Source organism: Cynocephalus volans, chromosome 10 (assembly GCF_027409185.1).
Source record: "Cynocephalus volans isolate mCynVol1 chromosome 10, mCynVol1.pri, whole genome shotgun sequence".
Classification (NCBI taxonomy): Eukaryota; Metazoa; Chordata; class Mammalia; order Dermoptera; family Cynocephalidae; genus Cynocephalus; species Cynocephalus volans.
The window spans coordinates 15,906,537-15,929,838 of NC_084469.1; the positions used below are offsets into that span (position 1 = coordinate 15,906,537).

At 52.2% G+C, this 23,302-nt stretch overlaps 1 protein-coding gene across 6 annotated transcripts; it reads right to left on the minus strand.

Annotated features, from left to right (window-relative positions):
• SEPTIN4 (septin 4) lies at window positions 1–22,925 on the minus strand. 6 transcript variants are annotated; one of them, XM_063108885.1, is made up of 15 exons: window positions 21,838–22,925; window positions 21,368–21,753; window positions 20,698–20,742; window positions 19,510–19,517; window positions 6,140–6,436; window positions 5,671–5,764; window positions 4,964–5,050; window positions 4,344–4,467; window positions 1,739–1,873; window positions 1,510–1,627; window positions 1,319–1,420; window positions 1,024–1,120; window positions 768–930; window positions 509–608; window positions 1–234 (listed from the first exon to the last, which is right to left on the minus strand). In XM_063108885.1, the coding sequence occupies exons 1-15, from the start codon at window positions 22,923–22,925 to the stop codon at window positions 175–177; spliced, it is 2,904 nt and encodes a 967-aa protein (XP_062964955.1). In that variant the 3' UTR covers window positions 1–174. The 6 variants fall into 6 exon arrangements, with proteins under 6 accessions (XP_062964955.1, XP_062964954.1, XP_062964958.1 ...); XM_063108884.1 differs by having other exon boundaries at window positions 21,368–22,892; XM_063108886.1 differs by lacking the exon at window positions 1–234 and having other exon boundaries at window positions 537–555.
• Window positions 22,926–23,302: the final 377 nt, after the last annotated feature.

Below are 23,302 nucleotides of genomic sequence, written 5' to 3' on the forward strand. Positions count from 1 at the left end.
CCAGAAGCCACCCATAGATTTATTAAACTGTATTTCCTCTGAGTCTCTGGGGAGTCCGCGGGGATGTAAGGCGATGGCAGTAGCTGCAGGGGCCTGAGCAGAGCTGGTGCTGGGAGGGGCTGGCATGGGTAGGAAGAAGAGGAGGAGATTTAAATATCCAGGGCTGAAAGCCAGTTAATGGGTCTCCTTCATCTGTCTTTGGATTTTGTGTAGCATCTCCTGCATCCGCCGCAGCTGCAATAGGCACATGTATCAAAATGGGGCCTTTTGGAGAGTCCTATAGAATTGGGGAATTGCCTCCAAGTTCTAATCCCATGAGCCAGGGTCTTGGTAGCCCTGAGATGTAATGGAGACTCTGATCAGGCAGAACCAGCAATTGACCAATCCAGGCCCCAAATATGCACCAGATCCAGGGATCTTTCTATTCCCAAACCAAGAGATACTGAGGTTTATGATCAAACAGGGGGCTTCCCAGGCTGTCAAACCCTACCACCCATACTGCTCTCACCTCCTCATCTTTCTCTCGGATAAGCTTCTCAGTTTCTGGATCTGTCCCTAGTGGGACAGCAGGGATGGGGAAGTCGGTACCACTCTCTCGAGTCAGTTTGCTGAGGGGAAGGGGAAAGAGAGTCAGTAAGGCTAGGGGGACCCCAGCACCTGCTTAGATTGAGCCCAGGGCCTGTAGAAGAACAAGGGAAGGGCTTGGTCTCACCCAAGGCTGTACTTGGGATCCCCCCTGCCAGCTTTGTCCTGGCTTCTGGTCATACTTGCGATTCCGTTCCTTCACCACCAGGCGGGTCATGCTCTGGATGCATTGTGCCCGGTAGTTCTCATAATGGGTCTCCCGTGTCACATCCTTCAGGTCCTGCATGTGGGTACGCACCAGCATTGTCCTCAGCTTCACAAAGTCGCAGTGCCCTGGGTTTTCCACTGCATAGCAAGGCTAGGGGTCAGCCAGGGGCATGGGTAGGGGAGAGCCACTGAGGACAAGGTGATACCCTGGTCACAAGCTCAGTGCTTTACCTTCCACAATGCCCCAGGGGTACAGTCGGCCCCGAACTCGCCGCCCTCTGGCCTCTACCACAGTGTTGCTGCCAATGACTGCAAATGGGATGCTTTCCTGGAAGAAGTTAGGGGTGGTGGTCAGCATCCCCTGTTCTCAGTTGTTCCCTTCCACCTGTATCTTCATCTTCTCTGTTTCACTCTAGGAAGCCAAGGTCCTCTCCCACCCCAGTAGTCTGCCTTTATATAAACTTCTATTCCCCTTTTCTGCCTAGAAGAAACAAGATGGAAAAGAGATGCCCTGGGGTGGCCCCACCTTTAGGGCTTGGTCCTGTAATTTGAAGTCCTCATCCTCATCAGAGTCACAATCTGGAAACTGATAGATCTTGATTCCAAAGCGCTCAATCTCCTCCCGGATCTGGCAAACAGATGAGGGGCCCACAGTTCTGGGGACCCCATCCTTTCTAGAAGCCCACCTGCTCCCCTCCCCCTACCAGTTTCCCTCACTTTGCGTTTTTTGTGGTCCACTTCAGGAGGTGTCAGTGTGTCCGCCTTAGCCAAGATAGGCACGATGTTGACCCTCTGATGCAGAGCCTTCATGAATTCAACATCCAATGGCCGGAGCCTGGGGAACAGGAATCTGTGACCACCTGCTGGTGGCACCTGCCCCTGGTGCTCTTGGCCTGTTCCCTTGGCAGCACCCGGTGGTGCCAGGAGCCTCAGGCAGGGACCATACCCGTGGCCGAAGGGTGAGATGAAGTACAGGCAGCAGTGCACCCTGTTGTCTTGGATGTTCTTGCGGTTCAGGCCACTCTCATCTCGGAAATACTGCTCAAACTGCTGGTCGATGTATTCTGCCACAGGCTTCCAGCTGGGGCAGGGACAGACAAGCAGAGAAATCGTGGGAGTGGGGGCTGCCTAGTGAGTTCTGGGACTGCAGAGAAGTAGCCCACACCCTGAGCAGTGTGTTCAAGACATTATTGTTCCCTGGCTTGCTATACTACATCTTCAGGGAAATACCTGGGTGGGAAAGGGGTGTATCTCACATGTCCTGATAGAATATTAGACTGGGCACACAGGCAGGGTTCAATAAATGCTAGTTTGATGAGAAGAAATAGGTCCACGTGACGAAACAAAGCAATACATGTAGCAAGGTGGCTGCAGGTGAACACCAATTGAAAGCCAGGGAAGCCCTAAGTCAGGTTCACACTGAAGTCTCAGAGCCTTTGCTCATGTGATTCCACCGTCTTCTCCACCTCTCCAAACACACTCCGTCCTTCAAGGCCCTATCCAAGAATCATTTCTTCCATGAAGGCTCCTTTGACTACACTAATACATACTGGGTCCCTTCTCTTCACCACACAGTGAAATAAATAATTTTTTTTCAAGAAAATTCAAGGGGTTGGGGGGGCGGGAATAAAAGAATCTCAATGTTCAAGTCTTTTGTTCTTGAATTATCTAGTTAAATCCTCACTTCCCTGACAGGCAGGCACTGTGCATTATGAGCATCATCACTCTCATTTTATCCATGAAGAAACTAAATCCAGAGCAGCTAAATGACTTGCTCTAGATCAATTGGCCAGTAAATTCTCTACCCACCTGAGTCCCTGGCCTTCTGAATCCTAGCTCACCGTGTTTGCCACTACACATTGCCTGATCCATTTACTGATTTAAGTTGTTATCTGATTGACTCACATGTTAGAGAACTTCTCCCACCTTTCTCCCACCCCCACCTCCCTGCCACTAGACAGTAAGTCTCTCAGGGACAGGGATCATTCATACTTGTTCTGCATCCCTTAACATATCCAGCACAGGCTGGACACCTAGCATGTGCTCAATAAATTCCTGTTGGTTTATTATATGATTATATATGGAGGTGCACTGTAAACAGTGAGGTGCCAGGCAAATGAAATTGTTATTATTTAAAAGATAAGAGGAGGTAAGCAGATTGATTGCAGGAGAAAGTGGTACTTGCTACAGTAGGTACCAGGTACTGTTTGGGAGTAGAATTTCAGGGCAAGCCCAGCTTGCTGAGACATACTCCTAGAGCAGGAAGGGTCATGATAATATGCAGGCCACCTCAATCCATCAACCATACCATATACTAGCACAGTGCTGTGGCAAGAATGTAAGAAACGGCCCTCTCCTCAAGGCCTAGACTGTGAACTTGAAGGTGAACCAGTGTGCTGAGCTGAAAGTCACATGTTGTAATGATAAAGCATGTGATGGGGTTCAGAGCACAGAAAGGTCTGTGAGGGTGGGATTACTTGGGGAAGCAATTATCCAGGGTCAGGTTCATGGGCGTGGGACCTGTGCAGTCACACAGGGATCCACACTTAGAAGGGCCCATGCTCAGTTGGATGCTCTGCTGTCGCCATCTTGAAATTCTTAATAATTTTAAACATGAGTCCCCATATTTTTATTTTGCACTGGGCCCCACAAAGTATGTTGCTGGTCCTGCAAATATCACTGTTAAAATTCATGATTGTAAAGTAAATCACCCATTATAGTTTCCAATGCACATGCATCATTCTGGGAGATTTTCAGATCAATTGGATGAGATGGTAAATGTTGGTATTTTTCAACTGAAAAAATAGTAATGCAGTCATTTGCTCAAGATCATGCAGTTACTAAATGCCAGTCAAGATTTGAACTATCAGTCAGGGCTCTTAACACCACCTGCCTAACTGCTTCATCAAAGGCATTAACTTTTCTGCTGTCTTTCTCATCATACTCTTCTCACCTACTCACTTAGGTCTGGCCATTATCTAAGCATCCCTGTAGTTCCTGGAAAAAAAAAACAAAACAGGGATGATGGGGTGTGTGGCAAAGCTACCCTTTCTTTTGGCAGGTAGCCTAAAGGGTACCTGGAGTTTAAACAAAGTTCCACCCTTCTTCCCCTTGCCTCTTCTTTCTCCACTTCATCCCTCCCTCTGTGCCTCCTCACGCTTTCAACAAGACTTATTTGTGACATCTAAAAGGTTGCTAGTGACAGAAAACAAAGGAGAGAGGATAAGGTTTACTGAGCACCTACTGTGTGTCAAGCCCTGTGCTACATGTTTTCACGTGTTTGCTTTTTTAGGCTCTTCTGTCTTGGTTCCTACCCCCATTATAGGATTATAGGTCAGAGCTGGAAGGAACATTAGAAATCACCTATTCCAATCCTCTCCCTCTCGCTTTACAGAGGAGATGGTTATCCAATAAGGGAATGACATGATTAAGGTCACAAACCTCTTCTCCTGGCAAGTATTGATATGTCTGTTCTTATGTGTGCACCTGTCTATGCATATGAAGTAGGTGGGTGGGTCAGAGCAGCTGGGGTTGTGCTTGGTCAGACATACCACTCTGTGTTGTTGACTGCATCCCCAAAACCAGGTGTGTCCACAATGGTGAGCCGCAGCCTCACACCCTTCTCTTCTATGTCCACTGCATGCTTAGTGATCTCCACGGTTTGCATGATCCGCTCTGGAGGAGGGGGAAACTGAGGCCAGGGCAAGGGCAGGGACCTGCCCAGTCAGGACAAACAGCCCACCCAACCAGCTTCGTTGCCCAGACTGCCTCATCCCCACTGCCCCCATCCCCACCCCCAGGCTGCCTGGGGGGCCTGTTCTCTGGGAACCAGCAAGGAGCACATTTCCCAACACAGGAAATGCCGGTGGCTGTTGGCTCTGGCCCCAGCCTCTTCTCTGCTCCCAGTTTTTTTCTTGGATTCCTGGAATCTTTTGGAGGGTCAGAGACTCATTCAGAGAGCAGGATTCTGGTCCCTGCCCTGCTTCAGCACCCAAATCTTTAGGGAGCTGGCTGGTGGGCTGCCAGGCCAGATAGGCTATGGAGTCAGTCTCTCTGGAAAGGCATGGTTTCCTGCATGCTCAGGAGGGCCCCATTGCCCAGACTCTGGAGTGAGTCTCATTTCCCAGGACAGGTTTGCCTTCCTATCTTCATGCTCCTCTCCTTTCCTTACCTTCAGCACTGAGGAGTTTCCGGTCCCGGTACAGATCAGTGAGGAAGAGGCTATTGACAAGAGTGGATTTACCCAGGCCAGACTCTCCTGACAGGAGAGAGGACAGAAGCACCAGATTAGGTGTGATCTATAACCAAGAGGCAACTCCACTTGATCATGGTGTGGTGTAGGGGAAACTCCTTTCTTATTTAATTGGGACTAGAATAACCAAACCATAGCATTTTAGATCTGGAAGGAAGCAGAGAGATCAGCTTGTTCAGCCTTCTCGTTTGAATGCGGCGGAGAGCAAGAGATTTCCCAATGCCACACAGAGGCAAATACTAGAAAACAGTTGGTCAGGCGCTGTTTGTACCACCTCACCAACACCCCCCTCACACACACACTGCCCCCAAACACAAAAACACACATATATACTTTTGGCCACCAGTGGTTCCTGGCTATTTTGTAAAAAGGCATAGCCACTGCTGCTTGCTCCTTCCCCACCCATGACCCCTTCTGCACACACACACACACACCCATCACCACCTGAAACACCCCTGCCCAACCCAGCCCTGCGCGTGCACACGCACGCACACACACACACACACACACACACACACACACACACACACACACACACACACACACACACACACACACACACACACACACACACACCATCACCACCTGAAACACCCCTGCCCAACCCAGCCCTGCCTCTTTTCTACCTGCCACCATGAGGGTAAAGTCAAAGCCTTTCTTCACGGACTTTCGGTGGACTTGGTTGGGGAGAGTCGCAAAGCCCACATACTCCTTGTCATCCTAGTGGACAGGAAGACAGAATGCATCAGGGTGAGAGGCAGGAGGGGCCCCAGCACCCAGCACCAGTCTTCTCTCTCCCTTCTAAGTCTTTGCCCCAGCCTTAAAGGAGCAGTGCCAGACTCCTTCGAGTTCCCATCTGAGGCCACCAGCTGGGCCTCCTGCCCCTGCTGATACTGTCAGTTTCCAGTGCTCTTGGGGGTAGACACCACAACACTAGGACTGACAGAGGACAGAGAGAGGCTTCAGATACATACACAAACACACACAAACACACACAAACACACACACACACACAAACAGAGTCTCTCTCTACTCCCTCCCTGGGTCTGCCTGCACCAGCCCACTGAAAGGCAAAGGCAGGTCTGGAAGCTCTACCTCAGAGGAATCATAGGGATCGAGCTTGCCCCATGGGCTGCGGGGCCGGGCAGAGGGGCTGAGAGGGGCTGGGGCACAGAAGTACTGCTGGCTGTCAGAGGACTGGGGCCACGAGGGGGGTCTGAACTCCAGATCATCATCATAGAGGTCCGGGGCCTGGGGACTTGGATCCGGGATTTGGGGCCTGGAAACCCAGGTCTTGGCTTCCGGTGAGTGGCAGCTCTCGCTTCCTGGGAAATCCTTCACAAACTTGCTCAGTTCTGCATCATCCGTGGTGTCCTCCAGGAAACGCTTGATCTGGGGGATGGAGGTGAGGTGGGGTGGAGTAGGTGGGAGGTGGCAGGAAGGGAGCCGATGGGAAGAATGAGGTGGAAGGCAGAAGACAGAAGAAGGCAGGAGGGAGAGAGGGAAAGCACTTTTGGTTAGAAGGGAAAGAAACTGCTGCCAAGCCAGAGGAAGTGCCCACCACCCCTCCCTCTCACCTGCTCAGAAGCCTCCCAACCCAATGCCAGGAAGGGCCCAGGGTCCAGGAGGAGCCCTGGGCAGCCCCAACACCTTGGCAACTGCTTGTGGAAACTGAGGAGCTCTGGTTCTGGTGCTCCCTCTCAGCAGGGTGTTCATTGAGGCTGCTCTCCCCAGGGGGTCTGCCCAAGCCTGAGGCCAGAGATTGCCCCAAATGCCAAGAAGTCAGACTGAATAAGAGGGAGCAGACAGAGGCATTAGACCTGAGAGAAGAGTGTGGTTCAGGACTCAAGAAAGAGTGCAGAGAGTCAGAATGGGGAAAGGGCGTGAGGGAAGTAGGGAGGGGAGAAAGGAGCTGCCAGCCCCAGGTAAGTCGAGAGCCAGCAGGGAGTTCTGTGCCTTCTGTCACTGCTGGTCAGTGAGCGTGGGGATTGAGGTGCACGTTCTACTGTGGGTGCTCACTCCCAGGGTTCACTGCCCAGAGCTCAGTATAGCTGATCCTACCTCTACTCCAGACACTGAGCCACAGCAGAATCTGACCCTGGGCCCTAAGAGAGAAAAGTAAACCTGCCCACAGATGCTGCGTGTGGGTGGAGGGGAGCTGGGAGAGATCAGGTAGGGGAAGATGGGAGGACACTGGCTATGGAAGAGCTCTGGGAGGGCTGAAGGACGTCTGGGCCTCCAAAGCTGCTGACAGCTCCCAACTGTGAGGGTCTTATAGGGGGAAGCACCCCTCAGTTGCTCCATTATCCCTTCTGCTCAGAGCAGGCAGTGCAGAAGGGGGTCTGGCCTAAACCGTGAACCACAGGGGGTGGAAGGCAGAGAATGGACTGACTCCTCTGTACAAGCCTGTTCCACCCCATCCCCAGCTTGGAAGAGGGGCTGCTTCCCCCCATTCTCACCCTCAGCTTTAGACCCTAAAGTTTCCCCTCTCCTTTGGGGGTCAGACTCCTTTGTGGGGTGCCTGGCAGTGCTGGGCTCAGCTCTGCCTCACAATACCCACATGCCACCCCCAGACAATGGACAAGGGCCGGCTGCAGAGAGGCTGACTCACCCTCTGAAGATTGGCCAAGCCAGTGGGGGCTACCCCGGACCACTGTGGAGTCCCAACCAGGGTGGGGGAGATAACATGGCCACAGTCTTCTTGCATAGTCCCCTTTACAAAGGGAAGAACTGAAAGATGCAGATGCGCACACTGCCGGGTTTATGCCAGAGGGAAGGGATCGAGATAGGGAGGCTAGAACAAAAAGTCCCGCAAGAGCTACTTCCAGGCCGTAGCCTCTCAAGTTCCCACATTTGCTCATAGCCACAGTCTCCAGGGCTCACCTGGACAGAGGGGAGGAAAAGAGGCCTTTTAGCCTGAAACTGGAACCAGCATGTGGGGCTTAGTGACTGAAGAGGCTGTCCTGAGGCAAGCACAACCTAACAGGCTTTTCTCATCCATAATATTTGTGAGGTCCAACAAGGTTACCATACATCTCAGTTTATGTTTATTTTCCTAGCATAATGATTACTTGTGCCCCCTTCCACTCTCAAAAGTGTCCCAGCTTGGATAATTAATTATATGGCAACAGAGAAGGGCTGGGACTGGGGGGCAGCACGTCTTGTTGTCTGGCAGCTGATGAGTCTGGGGAATTCCAGAAGTCCTGCCTCTCAGCACAACCCCACAGTGACCCAGTTGGTCTGGGGGTCAGGCTAAGGGTGGGAGAGAGAGGACTGTACTCCATCTGCTGTCCCAGGGGTACTGAGTGGAGGGGCAGCAGGGAAGGGCGAAGGGAAGGCACTGATGGAAATCCCTAGCCCCCACGATCTTCCAGAAGAGCCACTGGGAACCCAGCACCATCTTCCTCCCTACCAGCCCTGGCTGCTCATAAGCATGGAGGGGGCCACAGAGGCTCTGGACAAGGAGTCAGGACACCAGGATCCTCACCTGCTGTCTGTCCATCCTGCCCCCAACTCTGCCAGTGACCAAATCATTTTCTGACTTCAAGCCCCAATCCCAGCCCAGGCAGGGAGAAGACAGATCAGGTCCACCCGTCTCCCAGAGCAGCACCTTACCCCAGCTTCAGTCCCATCCTCAGGGACAGAATTCCCTTGCCATCCCAGTGAACGGTCCATGCCCCACGCTTCAGACTTCCTGTCAGCAAACTCTAGTCTAATTTTATCTCCCAGGCAAAGTTCCTCACACACAGAAACAGCCTTGTCTTGATGCTCTTGTTATTATCTGGCTTCCTGGCTCGCTCTTTTCCCTTTCTCTTTGACTACCACTCCCGTCTCTGGCAGGGGCCAAAAAAGCCTGTGGAATGTCCTTCCCCAGCCCCTCCTATTCCCCTTCCCTTGGCTCCCACCCTCCAAGGACAGTTCAGCTGCAGAAGGATCATTCGGTTCCTCTGCAGTCTCCTCTTCCTCTGATTGGCTGTCCCATGACGTCTGCCCACTGCCTACCCTGGTGGGCACAGCACCAACCTCCCAAATCTGCCTGCAGAACAGGCACTTGATCCATTTGGCCTCTCCCATTAACCCCCAAGGACACTGAGGCCTGCCTGAAGACTATGAGCTGTCCCCCAAGGTGACCTGGCCCACCAGTATGTGCGGACAGCCACCCAGGAAAACCATTCCCAAAGGATTCCAATCCCAAATCTCTCTCTTTCATCTTAACTTTAAGCAATGCTAAACTAGGGTGGGATGTCCTATAATCGCCTGGGTATAGGTTCTCATGGGAACAGCCCCACACTTCTCCCCAGGTGTCCCTTTGTTTTCTCCCAGCAGAGATCCCCACTGTCTTTGGAAATCTGCTCCTCTATTTTCCTGCAGGAAAATTCAGCCACAGTGGGGGGAGGGAGGGAGCTTTACTCCAGGGACACCTTCCACCTTAGGATACCTGACCTCTGACTCACGAGGACCTGCATCAATTCCACCACTCCATCACTTCCATAGAGTCAAAGTGGTGGCTGCTAGCAAGCCAACGGGAGGGGAGGCTGGCATCCCAGAGGCTTCAGAGCAGCCATTTAAGTGGAAGACATATTGAGGGGCCTGGCTTGGAGTGTGCAGACAGAGCACTCAACTAGGAATCAGGAGGCCAGTGTTTCTGGTTGGGCTGGAAAGACCCTTTGTGAGTCTGAATAGTATCTTAATTTTAGGGTCTTCATGCCCAATTGAGAATGTCCCTTCCTTGCCTCCAAGGAAGGCTGGGGAAAGAAAGCACCCCAAATGATAGATACCTCAGGCTGCTTTGATGAGGACAGAAGGTGCATCTCAAGTCACAGCATGGTCGCTAATGCTGGCCCTTCATTCTTTTCACAGGCAAGTTTAACACCCTAGGGTTCCTAGCCTGGGAAGGTTTCCTCTCTGATTTCCAAAGCTGCTGGGACGCTGACCTCCTTTGGCAAGGAGACCCTCATAGAGGAGTCTGGCCTGACGTGAAACAGTAGGCCCATAGACTTAGCTGGCTTGAGGGCAGGGGCCTGAGGCTGGGGACTTTAGCGGTGGGGCGGTCTTTAATTAGAAAAGAACAGGGTTGCCTCAGGCAAGTTAAAAGCACCAGGACCTCAGCTGAACTAAACTTTGTGTGTGACAGAAAAAGTCCCTCTGGCCCCTGCTGGGCTTGACACTGGGGACATTCAGTGCTTCCCCAGGCTTCCATGCCTGGAACAATCAATCTGTCCATCCCCTATGTGGGGACAAGTAGGGGGGTAGGGATAAAGACAGGCACCACTTAGCCTCTCCCAGGAACCCCCCTTTGGGAAGATCACAGGGTCACCAAGACTTCCTGGCCAAGACTTGGGCCTCTGCCTGAACACAGCTTGAGAGACAAGAGCCCAAAAGGCTTGCCTTTCCAGACCTGAATGCTTCTGGTTCCACAGGGCCCAGGAAGTTTCCTTCTGGAGATTGCCCACAGCCAACATCCTGCCCCACAAGCTGGTCACGGATCCTCTCCTGCTGTAAACAGCCTGTGCTTCCCAACGCAGAGGTCAAGGGGTGCAGGCAGTGAGGGAGCTTCCAGACTGGGAGGGGAGGATGGCATGAGGCCTAGAGGCCCTGACACCCATCCACCATGTTTGTGGCAGGGTCTTGCAACAACGGCAGGAGAAGAGTTGGCATCTTCAAAGCCAAGCATCAAAACTTCCTAGCTGGAGACCTCCAGGGAGACTGGCTAGGGTTGTTTCTCTTCCCACTACAGACAGGTGGCAGGAATGAGTGCGCCCACCCCCCACGCACTGCAGAGGGACCCGATTGGGAGGGTAGTTGCAGCAGTAGGAAGGATCTCCGTGGTTCCTGTCCCAAAGGCAGAGGGATATACATGATCGCTTGGGCAGGTTGGTGGGCTGGGCTTCCCTCTCTCAGGGGTCCCTTTGGGCAAGGCCCAAGGGCTGCCCTTTGCCAGGCTGTGGCAACGAGGGACAGAGCGTCTCACCATCCTTCCTGGGGAGGCAGGCAGTGTTTGCGAGCCTCCTCTGTTCTCCAAAGGAAGTTGGTGCTGGCCTCTGCGCCCAGGGTAGGTAGGGAAGGAGAGGTCACCCCCAAGTAACAGCTGACCCAGGCAAGGGCGGGGACCCTCACGTCCGCTCGTCACTGACGCGCCCTCCCCAGCCTAACATGCGCGTCTCGGCCAGCGGGCACCTCCCTCAGCACGGTCCCATTCCTTCGTCCGAGACTGCGGGCAGCACCCAGTTTTCGGGGCCAGCTCCGTCGCTGCTCGGATGAGAAGGAGAAACTTGGGAGCGGCGACGCAACGCCGCCCGCCAGCAGTGCCTGCCTGTGCCGGGGGCTGGCGACAGCTCCTCCCGCCCGGCACAGCCGGGGCTGTGGCGCCGCGGGTCCTCTTGGACCCGCCGGGAGCGGCGGGCCCTGCGCGCCCCGGCCCTGCCCCGCGCCCGTCCACCTTACCATGGCTGCAGCCCGGGCGGGCCGGCTCCGCCTGGACAGCGCCCGAGCGACCCACGGCAGGAGCAGCACGCCGTCCTCGCCGCACCGCCGGCCCCCGCCCGCCTCTCCGAGTGCGGACCGCTGGGGGCGGGGCCCGGGGCGGGGCGAGCTGGGCCCGGGGCGGGGCCTGCACCTCCGTCAAGCTCGAGCGAGCGTGCTGGGCCGGGGGCGCCGGCGACCCCTGGAGGCGCAGGTTACGGAGAGCAGCTCAGGACAGTATGGGGACTTCGGGTCCTCGTTCCCGGGCGGCACTGAACAACTGGCTCTTCCGTACTCTTCAGGCAACGCAGCACCGAAGGGACTTGAGCCAGTCTCCAAAAAAAGCAACAGCCCACCTGGCATCCCCAGGAGATGCCTTTAGAAGGGCGTAGGAGAGTTGCCGCACGAGTTGGATAGATACCGTTAGGTACCCCAGAGATTCAGCAAGGTTTTGGGGAAACAAAACCGACTGATGTCCAAGTTACGGTCCATACCCCCACTACACCTGCTAAAGGGGAATGTTAGTCATCCTCCACCTCCACCCAAGCAGTGAAGCAGCAGCAAGTTAGCGGGAGGTTCCCTTCGTGCAGGACCCCAGATTAAAGATTAAAGAGGATTTGTTGCATAAATTACCCAGGGATCATCTGCTGGAAGGGTGGAAGGGAGAGACTGCGCGGCTTTATTAGGGCAACGGAGCCTTGTCTGGGGCTGAGGAAAGTGGGGAGGACCTCAGCAACGGCCAGCCCAGGCATGACCCAGGCCCGGCTGGGCCACTCTTCCTCTGACAAGCAGGTGAGATGCTGTGGGAACAAATGCCCCAGCAGCTTTAGAGGCATTAGAGGCTCAGAAGGGTCAGAGCAGCAGCTAGAGGAAGGTAGATGCTTGGGGGATGGGGAGTTTAGATGCTTGGGGAGTGAGTAGTTGGTGAAGGATTTCCTGAGTTAAGTAGGGTCTGAGCTGGTCAAGCTCTCGTGGAAGTTTCCAGAAACATGCCCCCTCGACCCCAAAAAGCACTCCCCCAAGGGCAAGCTGACTGATCTGCCTGAATACACTGGACAAAACTGAGACCCACAGGGCATGGTCTTCTCTATGGGTAGAAGTGCCAGAGGCCTGTCTACCCTATTTCATTCTGATCTGTGAACCAGCAGCCACGGTTGGAACCAGTCAGAACTGGTATGGGAGGGTATGCTGTATACTGCCATAGGTCTTGGGAGAAGATAACAGAGCAAGGCAGCAGCAGGAGATCTGAAGAAAAGTTGGCTATGCAGAGACTTAGGAGAAAGCTTAGAATCTCTGGGAAGGGGGAGGCGGCAGAGGATGGGGGCCAGCACCTTGACTCCAATGAGAGGGAACCCCAGAAGGTGTAGAGAGGCTCCCAGAAAAGGCCCGGGGTGGATCTGAAGCTGTACTCAGGAAAACAAAGACATAAAGATAGAAACCAGTGGCTGTTGGAAGTCTGCAGAAGCAGCAGCTGCTGCTGCCATCAGACCCGAATGTCAAGCTTGGGCTACACAGAGCCCCACTGTTCGAAGACCCAGGCCACTAGTACTTGTGCATGCACTCATAAGAATACCTCTTGGGTGCTTCCAGCTGGCAGTCGCATGGCCCAGGGTTGGGAGAAAAGCTACATTAAAGAAGACAGGCCCCATCACAAAGCCTTATTTTCCTCTACCATATCATCCCTTCAACCCCCCAGCCCCAGCTGCGTTCCAAGTATGGACACAGAAATATCTTAAAATGCAGCTCAGCTAGCTATCCTCAGCTGTGGCTGGAATCCAATTCTTCTCTGGCACCTGCTGCCCAGGCTTCAGAGGGCCCTGTGTGTCCTGAGGCACTTTGGTGCCAGCTTGCCTTGAGGGAAATGAGACCCCAAGAGAGGACTGGGCGATAGAACTCAGCTCCAATCCAAGAATCTTGAGGTCTTGATGGCCACAGTCCCTTCTAATCACTGTACCACAGGCCTAACATGAGTCTTGCTGGGTGAAAAGTTGAAGACAGATGTTGAGCTGTTCTACCTGCACAAGCCTTGCATGCTAACCCTGCAGCATCCAGAGGGCTCTGAGAGAATTTGGACTGGGCATCAGTCTCCATGCCAACTTTGCCTAGTATCTCACTGCTCAAAAGTCCCTTGACCTCCCTGAACCTCTGCTGTCCCACTGAAAGAGAAGACTGCACTCCCCCCAACTCCAGCTCTCATGTTCTATGTTGAAGGAGGTAGTGTCTGATACATGGTCAGAAGCAGCGCTACAGCAGCCCTTGCATGAGTCCTTGACGACTGAGCGCTCTTACCCACCTCCAGCCAGCAGGTGGCCCAGCCAACTTTACCTCAGCCCCACTCAGCTCTTGAAATTCAACATCCCACCAAGCATTGAAGTCCTTGACGGGAGTACAATTTCCCCGGGCACTGCTAGGGTTGGTATTTGAGCCAAGTCTCTAGGAAGTGGACACTTAGCTTAGCACAGAGGATCACTCCTCTGGGAAACTCAGTTCAGCAACCACAGCTCCAGCCTGTTGTCCTGGACTGCCCTGCTTAGGTCAGGCCAACATGGTCCATATGAGAAACCTCCTGGCCCCCTGCACTGGGTCTTCCCTGCCCACCTATGGGTGAAGGTTGTGTGGCACAGGAGCTAAGCAAGAAGGCTGCACTTGGGCCAAGCCAGGGCCCAGGTTCAAAGCCAAGGATGAGGAATGATTATGACAGGAAATCAGGATTTCAGATCTGCATGACTATCAAAGGCCACTTTTGCCTCTCAGTGGCTAAGTTTCCCTTAAGTGGCACAAGAACTAACTTTACCTCTCTTCCCCTGGAGGTGAATGAGTCACAGATGATACAGTCAGAGAGCCCTGGTAGGGCTGAAGGGATATCACTGTGTTGTGTCTTTCAAAGGAAACCTCAGCCAGTCTGTCTAGCAAGGTCTGTGCAGAGGCAAGAAACCAAAATACTTTAAGCCCCACTCCTCCCCCAACTGCTGCCTGGTGTCCCATGATCCTGGGGCAGGCATGAGATGAGGGTGGCAAGGCTGGAAAGCACTGTGTTTCCTGGCACCTGCTGAATGGCTGCAGAGAGGGGCAGTTCCGGAGCTGGCAGGGTGCTAGAAGTCAGCTGCTCTGATAGGGAAGATGGTCCTTCCAACACCCTCTCTGAGCAGGGCAGGGGCACAGGAGCTCAGGGTTAGAAGGGACTTACACACCTCCTATTGTGATTACCCACTGGATGTCCGACTCCCCTCAAAAGCACCCCTGCCCTCCCAGACTTTGCTTGAATACCTCCAGTGGCTAAAAATTCACTGATTCTAACTGCCCTTCAATCCTTGGGTTGCTGAGTTACCAAGGTCTTCGTTATACTGAGCCCAAATCCGTCTCCCCCTGGCTTTTACCCTCCAAGTGCCTCCATGCTAAAAGCTTTGCTGACTTATTTCACTGGGCTTTGCTTTCTCTTTTGATGTCCACACCCCTCCAAGTGACCCATCTGTATACTTTTCTCTTCCAAATTAACCACAAGCCCCTCAAGGGTAAGGAGTGTGCCTACCCTTTTAACCTCTGCTCACTTCAATTCAGTGAACATGTGATGTGATGTCTGCCTGGGTGACCAGGCCTCTGCCCCCAGGAGATGACTGATCAATATGGATTGACTAAAAGGATTCATTGATTCCTTTTCCACTCTGATTTTAGAGCACAGACAAGCCTTGAGGCTCTGGGACTCACTGACCCATAACTTGCCCTTCATTCTGGCTGCTTACAGCATGCCCTCCTCCCAGCCTCACAGTTCACATGCAAGGGCACAGATGCTACTCCCACTAAAACCTTTCCCTTCACAACTCTTGATATCTAAAGGTGCTGCTGAAATATTGAGAAGTTATTTTTCAGGAAGGTGTGGCTACAGAGGAGGAATTTCTTCACTACACAGTTAAATCCCTGGGGCAGGATGCTCCTTAAAGTGCTCCCAGCTTTGATGAATAAGCTCTGAGCCTCAGTTTCTTCACCTGCGAAACAGGGAGAAAAAAGCCCAACTCACAGGTTGCTATGAAGATTCACGAATGCACTTAACATGGTATAATCACTAAAATAAGTGTCAGCTATCATCTCTGCTAATGGCAAAATCATCAACACCAAACCAGCAACTGTTGACTGTGACTGTTCCAAGTGCCTTCCCTCCAGAGGGTTAGGAGTGTCCGTGTGTAATGGGTGTAGATGGATGGGAGGAGAGAGAATGCCAGAGTAATGCCTTAGGGTGACATTGGAATGACCCTGCTGCCACCACTTGTGGAGTCAGCTTCTCCTGCTAGACACCACTCCATCTCTAGAAAGCAGGTGGTGGTCACAGACCTACTGACCCAGATTCTACAAACACCACTGTGGAGCCCCCTGGAGCTAGATGACTCTACCTATGGTCAGTATGACAAGAAAGCGACTTTGCTGGCCCAGTCCTCGCACCCACAGTGTCAGAGCCTGAGCTTCTCACCGGAACTGCCTCACATTCTATCCCCCTCCTCCAGGCCCTCATTCAGCCCCCTAGGTGCAGCTGTCTCTTGCTGCTCCCCTCACAGCAGCTGAGCCAAAGGCAGCTGAGTAAAGGGTGAAGGGACATAGCCATTTAGGCACTCAGGACCTTCCTCTGGCTAAGCAGCTGTCAGGGTGGCTTCTGGGTTACAGATTTGTTTCCTCACCCAAGTATATACCCTGCCCTCTGAAGCCAAGCTCCCTAATCTACCCAGGCCCACTGTTTCTCCTCTCACTTGAAAAATCCACCATTTCAAACACCACCAAACTACTCTGACAGAAAGATGTTATGTTGGAGATGGGTTCCAGTCAAGGAACCAAGTAGCTTCTGAAAATATACCAGAAAGTCCAAAGGATATGGCAGATTCTTCCCCAGGTGAGATAATTCTGAGCAAAACAAAAAATGAAGGGAGCCTCGTCTCAGATCTGCCATCAAACCCAAAAGGAAGGCACCACATTTTCCTGCCCCCATTTTACAGGCAGAGGGAGTAACCTGCTCAGGTCTCACAGTGAAGCAAGGATATCACCACCCTGCCCTGTTCTTCCAGGGGCTCTTGCTGAGGCAGACTGAACCACAACTTGTCCTAGGTGACCAGCTGTCCTGGTTTGCCCAGGTTTGGAGGGATTCTCAGGATGTAGGCCTATCCGTGCTAAAACCAGAAAAGTCCCAGGCAAACTCTGATAAGTTGCTCAACCTAGTCTGCCCCCAGATTAGCAAGTCTTGGCTAGAGGTCACCAGCCTTCCATCCTGCTGTGGAATTGACTGTCCATGGTGGCTGGAAATGAACAATGTGCCATCTGACAGGATAAGATACGTGCTTCCTCAGAAGCTGTGTAGTGAGAGTCAAGCTGCTGTGAAAAGCCTTCCGAGGTGCCCTGCCCCATTTTCAGCAGCTCTGCTCCATTCCTTCAACAATTCCCTTTCCTCTCACCTTTGAGCCTTTGGACAAAGCAAGATAAAATGAGAGGAGTGGGAAGGACAGTTTCTCAGGTTTCTTTCAGACAGCCACATACTTGGATTCTGTTAACAGCCCCGTGAATGCAGAAACTCCCTGGGTTCCTCAGAGGCTTTGGGTTTTTCTTCATAAATGAAGTCCACCCAAGCAAAACTTCCCCATGGTTCGGGAGCCAACAGGAGGCTTACCATCCTGTCCCTCGGGGGTCAAATAACATAGCATCCTAAAGACACTGAGATCTGCCTTAGGTATCACTGAGATGGCCTCCTCTGGTTCCTGGCTGTTTTACAGAGTTGGTTTCTTGCATTCTTGCATAGCAGGGAGTAAAACACCTTGTGCCCTGAGAAGTCACATCCAAGGGTGAGTCAGTCAGGCACCTTGAAAACACAGGATCTTGGGGATAGGGCAGCCCCTCCCATAAGAGCTGTTTTATTTCCAGGAACTCCCCAGGGCTGTGTGAAAAGTCAGCCCCTGCTGACCCAACAGAGCAACCTCAGGACCTTTCTGTTGAGCTTCTGCTAGTTCTGATACTAAAAAAAAAATCCATCAGGAATGCTTCCCTTAGTCCAGCACAATGTCCTCTGGGGAGACTCCAGCCCCTAATGTTCCAATCCAAGGATGAGAAGCATCTGTCCACCCCACTCCTTAGACAAGAGGGCCTTGAGGGGCCATTTAGAAGCAGACTGACACTTAGAGAGAGACGGGCTGAATCAGGCACCATCCCTAGCTGTGGACCCCGAGGGGCTTGTGAAGCTCAACACAAACTTTCCATGAGGCAGGCGCTGCAGTTGGGCCACCAGAGAATTCCTGCCAGAATGGAATCTGGAACAGACTCCATGGTCAACTATTTCCAGATCAGAAGAATCAGAAACCTTGGACACCAGCATCACAGAATCTCCACCCTGGGACTGCCTGAGGGCCGTGCAGCCTGGGAGACACACTGTGAAAAGCCTAGCTCACTCATGCTTTGCGGGGAGAGTACCTGACCCATTTCCATGCCACCCTACCTCCAGAGAGCCAAAGACCTGCAGCCCAGCTGCCTGGGAGCCTTCTCTGCCCAGCTTCAGGGGAGAAGCTCTGCTGCTGAGCAGGGCCAGAGAGCTGTAATTATTGAGACAGGATAAGAGCTATTTTGGGAAGAAGTCGTCCTGCTGCCAAAGCTTTTGACTTCCTAAACTAAAACAAGATGCACAGAAAAAGGGGGTTAGAGTGAGGAAGCACAGGGAGGAGCCTGCTCAGTCGAAAACACCAAACCTTGAATGAAGGGATTAACCCTTTCCCAAAGGTACAGATTTATATCTAGGTGTGAGCAAGAGGTTGCTAAGTTATCTCCCTCTGGCTTTGGGAAGGAGGATGTAACCTGACCCCCTATCCACCTCCTGCTGACTCTCTTTCCTAAGATCTTCCAAAAGCATTTATTCAGTCTGTTCCATTTATTTGACATTTGAGCACAAACTATTTCATGTTGTTGCTTAAATGTTTCCTGTCCTTGTCTTATCTCCCCAACCAGATGGTAAAATTCTCAAGGCCAAAGAATGTGTGTGCTGTGAAGCTCCAATGCTTTCCCCAAAGTGCCTAGCAGAGTGCCAGGCATCTGAATAAAAATTGTCTGTGGAAGGAAGGAAGTAAAGAAGGGAGTGAGGGAGGGAGAAAGAAAGGAAGGAAGAAAGAAAGGGGAGGAGGGAGGGGTTTACTGTCTTGCATTGAGATAACCTCTAAAAGTAGCTGCCCCCACCCACAGCTAAGCTCAGGGCATGGGGCTGGATAAGGACCCAGGGTAGAGGGGATGGCAGCCAAGTTTCTGGACACCTCCCCTTCAGCTGTTCCATCATCTGAGCTCAGGCTGCCCCCTATTCATTTGTTTTCTATCAAAACTGTAGTAGTCAACTGTCCATCCTGGGCCAGTCCATGGATGGGACCCATTAGAGGCCATAGGCTTTGGGTAAGAGAGAAATACGGCAAGAGAAAGGATGGAAGAGGAAGAACTTTAGCCATCTTATCTAACATGGGCCAGAAGAGCCAAAATACTTATGGGAAGAATGCACTGTGAAATCAGGACACAGGGCTGCCAAGAGCAGAGTCCACCTTGCGCTTTTCCAAGTCAAAGACCCAAATAGTGTGTAACCCAGAAAAGTGACCTCTTTCTGCAGCGCCCCAGGCTGGAGAGGGGAGAATGAGGTGGGACCTGACCCAGTCCATGGCTGCCCAGTCAGTATTCCCACAGAGCACTTGGCAGGATTCATCATCTGCCAAAACGTCGCTATTCTTTCCAGGGCTGCAATTAGCTCATATAGCACTTTGTGCAACTCTGCCTCTGAGGAGATGCAGCCCCACAGGCACACAGCTTGATACATGAACCACAGGCTAGATTTCAGCCCCTATGTGCCCCTTCTGCCAGGTGCCTTTGTGCAGTGAACAACCTGACCATAGGGAATAGCTCTGTCTTCCTCCATACCCCTTTCCATCAGAGGACAGTAGAGGGACTTGGATTGGGAGAGCAGGGGGAGCATAGGAAGACTAAAAGTAAGTTCCCAGGGGTATTCTTACCTCCTCATCTGCCACAACAGAAAAGTAGAAGCCAGGCATTCCCAAGGGGCAGCAAATGGAATTCAGAGAGTGCCAACAGGAGGGGAAAAAGAGAATTTTACTGAAGATACCAGTGGACTCGGGCATAACCTGGCCCAAATCTCTTCCTAATGCAAGTGGCCCAAATGGCCACAGCTAGCATTTACTGAGTGCTCACTATTGCCAAGCACATGCTAAGTGCTTTACGTGTTAATAGCTTGGTTAATCCTCATAAGAACCCTAAGAGGAAGCCATTATTCCCATTACATGATGGGGAAACTGAGGCTGGAGTGATAAAATAACTTACCCAATGTCATGGTCAGAAAATAGTGGACCCAGGGCTTCAAACCCTGTCAAATAATTCCAGAATCCATACTTGACTACACCTCTACTTTATAGAGCTTTGCTCCCTCTGAGGGACAGGGCTGCCCTTCTCTGCTCTTTGTTGTTGGGATTGGGTTGCATTCTCAGGGCTCTTTCCTCCCCAGGAATTTCTTTATCCAGTGCCCTGGACTCTGGTATGCTCACAGGGCTGGAGCATATTTTGGGCCACAGTGCTGGTCCCCACCCTCCCCCACCACCAGAGAGGCCAGGAGTATATATAAAGGGAGGGAGGGTCATGAGGCCTTGGGGACAATTCTCTTAAGGATTCTAGAGTTGGTTGCAAGACCCACTGCTGGCCTCAAGGGGGAGGCCCAGACATCCCTGGAGATCCTGCCTGGGCAGCAGCCAATTCATATCATGAGTTGTAGGATGGGAGCTTGCAGAGGGTTCTGAGGAACCAGAGAGACACACGAGAACAGCCCCCACCCTGAATTAGTGTCAAGTCAGCCCTGAGCAAGACCATGAAGCAGGTAGTTTGCTTCAGTGTTTTCTTCATATGATAGGTAAGACCAGCTAAGCTGAAAGGCCATGGGGCTTAAATTGTTCTCCATCCCAGAAGTGACTTCCCATTAAAAGGAGACACTTGAAAATGATAAAGGTTGCAAGTCCCAAAGGAATGACTCTAATGGTGGAATCTTAGGCAAGATGAGAAGTCCCTCTGCTCCTTCAGATCAAAACCCCAGCTGGTACTCTCCTAAAGGACCTAGCTCTAGAGATACACAGAGGCTACCCTCTAGCCTGTCCGCCAACCCCCACAGTGGGCCAGCAGAAGGGAAAAGCACAAACCTTTTAGCCACCAGATGACACGATTGTACATTTCCTCGGAGACATCTGGAAGTAACAGAGACACTGTTGCTTTTTTTCTCTCTATGAGATGCACACCTGCTGCCTCCATTTCTAGCTCCACACTTCACCCAAAGGTGCCCTCAGCATGGATCCTTCTAGAAGCTCCTCCAGCCTAGGACCAAATACCACATTCCCACTCTCCCTTTTTTTACACCCTCTCTCTGTGCCACTGTTAACGGTTTTCCCCTCCTGGAAGTCCTTGTTCCAGCTCATCTATGCCCCAGCTTCTCTACTTTCTTGCCAGAAATATTTACCTCAGGCCCTTACTCTCTTTCGTAGCCCTCACCAGCCCTCACCCCAGCTCACATCTCTATCTCCTCTCAGGAAGCAGCTTCCAAACCTGCAAACCACTCTCTACCACCTTCCATTGAAAAGTTAAGCAGCGTTGCCCGGAAGAGTCAATGCCTAAGCATCGTCATCGATGTCATTAGCTTCACGCTCAGAGAAGCTGGCAGGGAAGGGACGGAGCAATGGCTCAAGGATGGGACTAGCTTTGGCACCAGCAGAAGGCAGCCCTGAGGCAGAATGAAGAAGGGGCCTTTCCTGCCCACCCCAACGTCCCAGCTGACAAAATTGAAGCTGCACCCGGGCGGTCTGCTTCTTCACATACCCAGAAAGAAAGCACTAAACCTTTGTTTGGGTTGTTTACAGGTATACTTGGAGACCTGTGGCACTTCCATCTGTGGTGACTGGCTTGGAGACTCCTTTGGTGATGGTGGTGGTGGTGGGCTTGTCTTCTCTCTCTGGAACACCACATCTTCATAGTAAGGGCTTGGGTCCGTTTCAAAAAAGGACAAAAAAGGGTCTAGGGGAGGAGGGGACTTAGGCTCAAAATCAGGTGTTGTTGGCCTGCTTTGAGGAATTTCAACTTCAGGATTCAGTAAGGCCCACCAGGAGGAGTCAGGCCCATACCTAGGTAAAGACCGAGGGGGTAAGGGCCGAGGGGTCAGTTCCAGTTCTTCATGAATGGAGGGCTTTTGGGAGAGTTCTGAATACCTAAGTGGGGGTCCTGGGGACATGTAGGTATTTCCTGCAGGCCTTTGGACTTGCTGTTTATAGATGGGCTCTGGAGTGACAAACGTGGAAGGTTTGCGGGGGCCCTCAGATACTGATCGAGGTGACATACTTTTTGTTGACTGTATTAACTGTTCATTGGGGCAGATGGTGACCCTGCGGCCAACCTCACTTTCTCCTCGTGTTGGGAACCTCACATTGGACTCCTTCTTGGATGGTATTAAGACCTTTGTGGATGGCTTGGTTTCGGGGTAGGCAGAATGCTTTCGGAGAGTCTCAGGCTCTGAACGCACAGAAACTTGGTGTCCACCATCTAAATTTCTAAGGACAGAGAGTTTGAGGGACGATTCCAAGTTCAGATTTTTATGCAAGGCCTTGGATTCTGAAGGAATTGAGCTGTGAGGACCCATTTCCGGCTCCTGGCCAGTGATCTTTCTCTGGGCTGTCCAATGGTCTACACAGGCATGCCTGCCACTGTGCTCTGGGGTAGAGTGACTCCTTGAAGATCTGCCCCCACCAACAGTCAAAATCCTTCGGATGGGTTCAGTTTGTACTGCTTCATCCTTTGGGTGAGCTGAAATCCTACGGGGACCTCTGACTCCTTGGGGATTCTGGACCTTGGAGGGTGGGTCCTCCTCATGTGAAACTTGTAAGTTCTCCTTCTGGTCTACAAAACTCAACCGATGAGAGGGTTTGGCATCTGGGGTTGATAAGGCACGTCCTGGCTTGTTCTCAACACCTCTTCGTATTGCTTCCTCTCTGAGTGGACTAAAATTCTGATGTACGCTTACAGCATGGGAAGCCGGTGTCTGAGTTTGCTGGACCTTTCGCTGAATAGAGGGATGGCGGGGTGTTTCTGTTCTTGGCCGGGTCTCGGTTCCCTGAGGAGTGGGTGCTGCATAGAGGCTGGGCCCTGACTGGAGAGAGTGAGATCGAGCATAGTCTGATGTCGCGTGTGCAGCTTCTGACCTTCTGTGGGAAGGGCTCATGGAGACTGCAGCACTTTGCTGGCTCGAGGCAAGAATGTACCCATGTCCCCGCTGAGGGGCTGTGCTAGTAACCTCAGCCCCTCTCTGTGCTGAAACTGCTACCTTGGGTCCAGTTTTATTTGTCTTGATCATCTGATAGACTGTGCCCTTCTGGGTAGATCCCATATTTTACTGTCTGGCTTGTATTCAGGATCCTAATGAAGCCTGAATATTTACCCTCGGTTTTAAAAGCTGCTGTTCTTGGGCTCCCACAAAAGTGGCTGTTGTTCTAAAAGTGTCTCAAATAGTCCCCTTAGCTACCTCTCTGTCTGGTGATGTCATAAAGGAAGGAGCTTCCTATTAAACATCCTGATGTACAGTCACAATTCTTCAGAGAATCCCAAGCAGTACCTGGAAGGAAATTGGAGTTGTCTTTGGAGTTGACACCACCAAACCTTTGGCCAAGTTCTTAACTGGGATTCCCTTGTATATAGGGAAGGCTCCAGACCCTCCCTTACTCTCCCCAGATTCTAGGAATCCTCAGGGACTCATCCAGAGGATTA

Excerpts from the sequence above, each read along its gene's own strand:
- SEPTIN4 (XM_063108884.1), bottom strand. The coding sequence starts at position 22,892 with ATGATCAAGACAAATAAAACTGGACCCAAGGTAGCAGTTTCAGCACAG. Across the intron at positions 4,468-4,963 it reads GAAACTCCTCAGTGCTGAAG|AGCGGATCATGCAAACCGTG; the intron begins GTAAGGAAAGGA and ends CCCCTCCTCCAG. Across the intron at positions 235-508 it reads TCCGAGAGAAAGATGAGGAG|CTGCGGCGGATGCAGGAGAT; the intron begins GTGAGAGCAGTA and ends TGCCTATTGCAG.